This window comes from Genypterus blacodes, unplaced genomic scaffold (assembly GCF_046128005.1).
Source record: "Genypterus blacodes isolate CSIRO-AG114 ecotype Tasmania unplaced genomic scaffold, CSIRO-AGI_Gbla_v1 ptg000589l_1, whole genome shotgun sequence".
Classification (NCBI taxonomy): domain Eukaryota; kingdom Metazoa; phylum Chordata; class Actinopteri; order Ophidiiformes; family Ophidiidae; genus Genypterus; species Genypterus blacodes.
In genome coordinates, this window is record NW_027467319.1 from 78,784 (window position 1) to 87,500 (window position 8,717).

At 52.9% G+C, this 8,717-nt stretch overlaps 1 protein-coding gene across 1 annotated transcript in view; it reads right to left on the bottom strand.

Moving 5' to 3' along the window:
- arhgap21a (Rho GTPase activating protein 21a) overlaps window positions 1-8,717 on the bottom strand; it is a 46,372-nt gene that overhangs the window by 36,689 nt on the left and 966 nt on the right. The window contains exon 2 of the mRNA XM_076140371.1: window positions 8,713-8,717. This exon is cut by the window's right edge and continues 224 nt beyond it. Within this exon, the coding sequence (XP_075996486.1) occupies window positions 8,713-8,717 (5 nt within the window). The remainder of the gene's footprint in view (window positions 1-8,712) is intronic.

The window sequence follows — 8,717 nt, forward strand, 5'->3', positions numbered from 1 at the left end:
CCACTGCTCCCTGACCCCATCAGACCCACACACACACACCCACACAAAGACACACACACACACACACACACACACACACACACAGCTTTAGAATGTGTTCCCATCCTCACTGTCCTTCTTCTTCCTCCTCTGTTACGTCCGTACAGATGGAACATCAGGCCACAAAATCAACAGGACCTGAGGAAATGATGGCGGTTCGATTCCTGCGGCAGCCCTGAGGCGAGACACAGCCAGTACCTCACATAATACAAACACACAGTCTAATAATACTGAGACACAACAGAGAGAGGCGCAGTGACGCAGGAACGTGAGGCGTTCATAAGCAAACAGAAGGTTTGGCACCGGGCTGTGGTGACGTCGCCTCACAGCTGAGGAGTCAGTGGCTCGGCTCGGACGAGGAGCCGCTCTGGATGCTCCTCACATCGTCTGAACAGAGCAGCATGAGAGCAGCACAGAGGGCGGAGCTACGACACGGCACGGAGCCAACGCCTCCTGAACTGGGACGGCTCCGCGCCATGGGAGGGAAACAGACAAGTCTCAGAATGGAACCAGAGGGGGAGGGGGGAGGAAGAGGAGGGGGGGGATAGAGAGAGGAAGACCAGGAGGAGGGGGGAGGAAGAGGAGGCAGCACTGCATCATCATCCAGTTTTCAAAATTTTCATTTTTAGGAATATTGTGCTGATCGGGTGTTTTCTTGCCATAACTCTAAAAGTGAGGAGGACCAACACACACACACACACACACACACACACACACACACAGCTCTGCAGAGGGATTATTCACCCCCCCCCCCCCTTTCTGCATGACGTAACCTAGCACTTAGCAGGTGACAGAATTCAGACGCTCTGTGCAGCAGTGCGGTGGTTCTGGCATTCAAAACATGAGAAAAACAAACACACACACACACACACACACACACACACACACAACATCTCCATAGCAACCACACTTCTATTCCAGCGTGCCCGTGATATTTACAACTGTGCACTCAGGCGGGGAGGGGGGGAGTGTGTCAACAAACATAGAACATCTTCCAACAAACACAGACGCAGGCGCACACACACACACACACACACTGACCGCAGCGCAGCACAGCCCCGCCCCCTGAGCCAAGCTCCTCCCAGCCCTGTCTGCATTGCACCAAAGAGCGCTGCATCTTCTCCCAGGGAGCGTTTGACGGCAGCATCCTGCTCCGCCCGCTTCTCACACATCTGCACACACACACAAAGCCTCCTCGCTCGCTCGCTCAGCTCAGAGACAGATCGGTGCTCGGAGGACGATTCACATAAAACACATCTAACCCTCCATCTGTGCGTTACCACGGTTACATTTAAAGGACAAAGCATCTCCCAGTTTTGTTGAGCCAGGCTGGTTTTCTGATGTGTTGCTGTACGTACACACACACACACACACACACACACACACACACACACACACACACACAGTGTCAGTGTGTGTTTACCGCAGCACTCTGCACATATGTCTGAGGGATTATGTGCGGGGGTTGGGCGGGGGGGCGGGGTTACTGTGGCAGCGTGAGGTGAATCAGCATTCTACTCACAGGGCTGCAGAACCGACAGCACGGCTCAGAGTGAAGACCCCCCCCCCCCCCCCCCCATAGAGGGTTAGAATGACAAAATACAAACTGATACTTAAACATCAGCTGCTAATTATTTATTTATTTATGAAGGGTTTGTTTCCATCTTGTGTGTGTGTGTGTGTATGTGTGTGTGCGGGGGGGGGGGGGGTTACATGAAATTGATTGTGATGAGATTGTGGATCAAAGAACCTGAAAGTGGATTATGAGGAGGATCAGGATCATAGATTTAAAGTTATTACATTTCTAATCATTATGTTTAGTCCATAAACATCCATTCAGAGCGTTTGTCCTGTGTTACACTTGGTTACCACTAGATGGTAGCAGAGACTGAAGACGGAACAGCAGCCTTCAAACCAAAACACTCATCCACTGGATCTGGATCAGTAGGATCCGGATCAGTGGGATCTGGGTCAGTGGGATCTGGATCAGTAGGATCTGGATCAGTAGGATCTGGATCAGTGGGATCTGGATTAGTGGGATCTGGGTCAGTAGGATCTGGGTCAGTGGGATCTGGATCAGTGGGATCTGGATCAGCGGGATCTGGATCAGTAGGATCTGGATCAGTGGGATCTGGGTCAGTAGGATCTGGGTCAGTGGGATCTGATGGTCCTCCTCAGGTAGGAGCTCCATGTCTCCAGGCAGAGCCGAGTGATTAGCTGCCATTGTTGAATCATCAATTTCCATAAATATCTCTCTCTAACTAATAAAGAAGAGAGTTAGTGGAGATGATCTCAGGGTCAACGAGTCAGATTATTAAATTTAGCGTAAAGATAAATTCAGGTTTAAACTCTGTCTGCAACATAGTGAGAAAGGTTTGGCCTTGGAAGAGGTTTGCTTTCTTCTTTACTCCTTCATGATGCATTATTAGATGTTTATAGCTTCAACTGTTCCGTTTGGTCTCTCATGACATCAGGCCGTGTAAACATGAACCCGTCTCTGTGGGAGGCGGCACCGCATCGTAAGCCACGCAGACAACAGTCAGGCTCAGCCGCATAGCAAAGGGAATCCTCTCCACTGATGGACTTTGTGTCTGCGATGTCACCGTCAAAACCGGCGCCATGCTGGAGTGGCGAGGCCTCGGCTGAATCGGACAGTTGGTTGACCAGTCACATGTGCAGGAACAGTTGTAGCGTCTGCTTTGGGACTGATTTGGAGGTTTTATGACTCGCCTTCCCTCCCCGTTTCCCGCCTCGCTCTCTGCCCCGAGGACGCTTTCATATGCTAATGAGGACCAATTGTGAGAGCCGACAGCCTGGAATTCCTCTTCACAAAGCGGGGTGGGGGGGAGTAGAGCTGCAGAGAGACGGACAGAGAGAGACCGGACGACACGTCGGAGGCCCAAACCGCCGTCCACACGGGGGTCAGACGGAGATCTCTTCTGGTGGAGAAGGTGGCTTCCTGACTGTCTGTCACTCGCTCGCCTCTTAATCAAGCAGGGAAACGCCCCGGGCCTCCTCGTCTCTCTGCTCTCACGCCTCAATGAGAGCCAAGAGGGGTTTGATTGAATCTGATGGGGGTTTTACTCAAACCCTGGATGGGATTGAAGCCGAGGCCAGAGGAGGCCGACGCTCAGACGCATCCAAACAAAGAGAGTGGACGCAGGCCTCAGCACACACACACACACACACACACACGCTACACCCAGCCCGCCACCTCAGCAGAGACAGAGAGAGCAGGTGGGCCAATTAGAGTCCCCTGGGTGCCCCGCCCCCCCCCCCAGCAGAGACGAGCACGGCTCTGTATAATTGGTTTCCTCATCTATGAATTATTAATCCTGGTTCCTGTTTGAGGTCTGTGACAGGAGGGGGGGGGGGGGAGTCCTCTTTAACCCCCCAGAGTCGCGTTGAGACCGCCCAGAACAAAAGGCCGGAGAGACGGGACATCCAGGGACATAACATGAGCCACAGGACCACAATCCCCTGCTCTGCATATCAGTGCTGGAAGATTGAAGGTTATGGACCAACACAATTACTAACTATAAATGTAACAAACTCTAAATTAAAAGGACGTGGCTGCTCAGGAACCACTGGACCTGTTCTGGACTCTGAACCCAAGAGAGACACTTGTCTCAGTGCCAGATTAGATTTTTGCAGCATTTGTGTTTAACTTGTAATTCTAGATTCGGAACTTAACTCTTTATACTGTACATAAGCAGCTTAACACAGGAGGAGGGAGGGAGGGAGGGAGGGAGGAAGGAAGGAAGGAAGGAAGGAAGGAAGGAAGGGAGGGAGGCGTTTGTCATACATGCCCTGACTGAGTTGTAGGATAGCATAGCATGTAGCAAAGCATGTAGCAAAGCATGTAGCATAGCATACCATGGTTCGTTGGGGCGACACCTCGAGTTTGTTGTGTTCAGAGTTTCATACTTTACAAACACTTTCGCTCGCTTTTGTTTCCGAATGTCTGCCAGGGTTGCCAGCGGCAACACACGTGACAACGTCCAATTAAGAATCTGCGTTCATCAACACTGATTTAACGCTTGATTCTGATTCTGTGCAGAGAAGTGTTAGAGATCAAGCAGTGAAGCAGATCTGCCACATTAGCATTAGCATCACAAAGCGGTTGCCTTGTTGTTGTTGGCAGCGTTGATCTGTGTCTCTCCAGGTGCTGGCCTCTGAGCCCGGGACAGCGGCGTCTCGCGGGAACACAAGCCATCAGTTCGGCTTGGGACATCAACAATTTTCAGCGCTGCAAATATTAAATTAGGGGAAGGGGCGGGGCTAGAGAGCAGCGCGGCCGCATTGCTGGATCGCTGCGCGGCTTCTTTGCCCCTCACATCAGGCGCTCCTCGGCCCAGTGCAGAGGGGGGGAGGAGCCAAACAATACAGCGTCTGTCCGGGTCTCCAGTGGAAGAGACGTGTCAGAGATATGAGCGTTAGCGTGCCAACACCGCCACTGAGCATATAGAGACAAATACATACATACAGAAGGACAGAGCACTACAAAGAGCGCTGTGTAACACACACACACACACACCAACGTCATCCTCTGCAAATAGAAAGTCTCCAAACCCACTGCACCCTGGTACACACACACACACACACACACACACACACACACACACACACACACACACACACACACACACACACACACACACACACACACACACACACACACACACACACACACACACACACACACACACACACACACACACACAGCTTCCTGTACAGTTTGACGTGTTTCCACAAAAACATTGAAGCAAATGTTGAATGAAGAGTCTGAACTTCATCCTCAACACGTTTCTGTAAAGATTCTGCCGTTCCCTAACCGCTCCTTCTTAGAGGTTGAATGAGTTCTGGTGAAGTTATTTGGATATATTCTGATGGAGAGACGTGAGGTCACACAGAGGTCACACAGAGGTCACACAGAGGTCAGCGTGCCTATTAATACTCAAACTGCCCGAGATGCCACGGAGCAACAGGAGATGAGACCAAACGGCCGGGGAGGGGGGGCGCCGAGCGACGCACCCAGTGCTCCGTGCAGCAGAGCTCCACAGGCTCCACTGCATCATCATCTTCATCATCATCATCATCGTCATTCCAATAACACTCAGGCCGCCTCTGAACTTCAGCTGGATTTCTCTGACTCTCAGCTTCGTCTGATCCTACGCGTTCAAACTGCCACTTCCACTTGAATTTTATGAAATTGTGCAACACTGATCCACACAAACAAAGCGTGAGAGCGTTTCCTCCCTACATTCATCTGGATACACATCTGAGTCCTTTACTTAACTTCATATAAACAAACATCACCACCGACCTGATCGTTCCAGGCGCAGTACAGATCACAGATGCGGCTCCAGTTGTTGTTGAGCACACAGTCCAGAACTTTGAGATGAGCCATTGTTCCCTGAACTGAGGTCAAACCAGGCGTCCCTCAGCTGTGCGTATACAGAACCCTGTGGCGGCGGGCGGCGCCCTGCCGGCGGTCACGGCACCCGGAGGAGGGGAGATCCTCAGCAGAAGGCGACGGCCGCATCTCTGCGCCCATCTGCGATCCCGGCAGGCGTCCCGTCAGCTGTGGCCGTCGCCGCACCGCGCCTCATTAACAGTATGTTAATAACCCCGCTGCTCACAAACACAGAGGAGCCCGCACAGCCGTTACCATGGTTACACTGCAAAATACAGACAAGAGCCCCGCAAGATGACGCCGCAGACTTGCACTTTTCTTGTCCGTGTCTGCATTTTCGTAACCCTCCTCCTCCTCCTTCCTCCCTCTCTGTGTGAGGAGCCTCAGCCCAGCTGGCTGTACCTCCTTGTGCTCGTCTCTGCAGTAGTGCCAGGCTGAGCCTGACAGGAGCGGCGGCGGCGGCGGCGGCGGCGGCGGCGGTAGCCGCTCACTCTGAAGCATCACACATCAGGCCGCACTGCAGGATACAACTGATGAAGAGCAAATGTCTTTTTTTGGCTTTTTCCTGACTCATGTGAGGACGCATCGGAGGCAGAGCGGGGATCTCTGCGTCCCTCGGGTGTGCGAGCGAGCGAGTGAGCGTGTGTGTGTTGTAATCCTGTGGGTGAAGTCTCTCCGCTTCTGCCCACAACTACAAACTTGCACTTGACTGCAGCTCGTCAGCGATGCAGGCGGTCCTGCAGCACCAAACACCTTCGCTCCACGACAGGAGGAGGACTGACGCAGCCCCCCCCCCCATATAAACTACTCACCACAAAGTGTGTAACTGCAGCGGCTCTACTTCACAGACGTGTGTGTGTGAGTGAAGCTACATCACAGCTCAGGAGGCTGCGCTGCCACATCTCTTTGCACTTTAGAAGCTTTCTGTCAAATCCCAGGCGACCAGAACTGAAGCGTGAGCGTGCAGGACGCTGGGACGATGCACAGCGAGACAGGTTTCACCGGAGAGACCGGCGCCGGGGGCCACGGCTCATCGTCGCACACGAGTGGAGGACCAAACAACGCTGCTGATGCTACAAAGCTGCGGCGGCGTCGTGCTGCAACACGTGTGTGCCAGCTGTGGACGCATCATGCCCTCCACACACACACACACACACACACACACACACACACACACACACACACACACACACACACACACACACACACACACACACACACACACACACACACACACACACACACACACACACACACACACACACACACACACACACAAACAGCTGACAGAAAACAGATGAGCGTCAGCCAGAGAAATACGACACAGTGAAACGTGAAAGGATCGCCGTGGAAATGGCTGACAGACAGGTTTTGCTTCCTTACACGCCTCTGCTGTCCACTCAGGTGGCCTGAATGTGTGTCGGGTAAATATCAATATATCTGTGTGTGTGTGTGTGTGTGTGTGTGTGCGTGTGCGTGTGCGTGTGCATGTTAAAGTGATGAGGGCTTCATTGTTTCCATAGAAACAAGGCCCAAACTGACCGCCCCAGACACCTGGTCGGACGGTCAGACGGAGGAGGACGAGTGAAAGACAAACACGTGGATGTGAGGGAGGGAAAACAGAGCGAGGGTTCCCCCCCGCTGGGAGGAGTTATATATAGAGCCGCTGCACCGCCGGGCGAGCGACGGGATCAATACGTGACAGGGAGAGAGAGAGAGAGAGGTGTGTGTGTGTGTGTGTGTGTGTGTGTGTGTGTGTGTTCGGTGTGTGTGTGTGTGTGTGTAGGAGCAGGCATCAGGTAGATAAAAGCACCTGCCTTGTTTCCATGGCGCCTTCAGGCTACAAATGATGAGGCAGCGACTCCAAAACAACACTGTGACCTTTTACTACAAACCAGAGGGATGACCAGTGTATGTATGTTGGCCTCTGACCTCTGACCCTTAACCCTCTGAGCTACACGAGTACAACTTTACAGTCAGAAGACGAAAGGAGGGAGCGGACAAAAACACAAAACCTCCCGCCGACTTTCATTAGGATTTGATCTAAGCAGATCTGCTCAGGCAGCACCTGAGCACCGCTCCTCCCCCTCCTGCTGCTGCTCCTCCTCCTGCTGCTCCTCCCCCTCCTGCTGCTGCTCCTCCCCCTCCTCCTTGTGAACTGTGTCACCGTTGGTTCGCTCCCTTAGCCATTCCCCAAGATTCATGACGTTTATCCTCAGCTGGTTCTAACATAGTAAGCAGATTACACACACACACACACACACACACACACACACACACACACACACACACACACACACACACACACACACACACACACACACACACACACACACACACACACACACACACACACACACTGATGATGGATTAATCTGAGCATTCCAGCGCTGTGATGCTGTTATGACACACATCAGGTCCGACCTCACATGATGATGAAGATGGTGTTGATGATGATGTAACTGTGGAAAGCTCCCGTGCCTCCAGGTTGTGCCGTTCAGCCCAGTTTGGCCCCAGGCCTACAAAGGGTTCAGTTAGGCCGGCCTGCCTCTGTGTGCTGTTTGCACTTTAACAGTTGTCAGAGGGGGGAAATAAGCTCCGCCCCCCTCTGACGCTGAAGCTGCACACACCCGCACTCTTCCTCGCTCACTGCCGGGCCGTGACACACTGAGGGATCTCCAGGACAGAGCCAGAGTTCTCCTCAGACGAGCCCCACATGATTCTTCTTCTACACATGTATACTGGAGCGTAAGCAGGACCTCCTGGTGCTGGATGGTCCCTGAACCCCTCATGAGCCTGAGGTCAGGGAGCAGCAGGGCACCAAACCTCTGGCAACAACATGTAGGGAACCAGGTCCAGTCTGCACCTGACACGCCGACACACTGCCACGCTGACACAGAAGCGTGTGCAGGTGGAAGTGGAAAAGGGGAAAAGGCCGTGGAACTCTGGCGTCATCAAAACACCGAGACGCCCTTTGTTCCCGTCCCCCGGCCTCACCTGACCAGTGATGACCCTGAAGCAAACACTGAGCTCCACTGGGAAGCTAAACCTCTTCTGGAAACCCCACTTGATGTCTGGACATGTAGCTCCGCCCTCAGAGGGAGAATTGCCATGACAACGTGCCCGGCTTCTCCTGACAGCCCTCACTGTGTCAAACACAGAGCGACGAACCGTCTCAACCTGACCGCTTACTGACTGCAGGTGTCAAAGTAGGACAGGTAAGACAGACGAGCTCAAAGATGGAGAGCAGCTCTTACCTCAG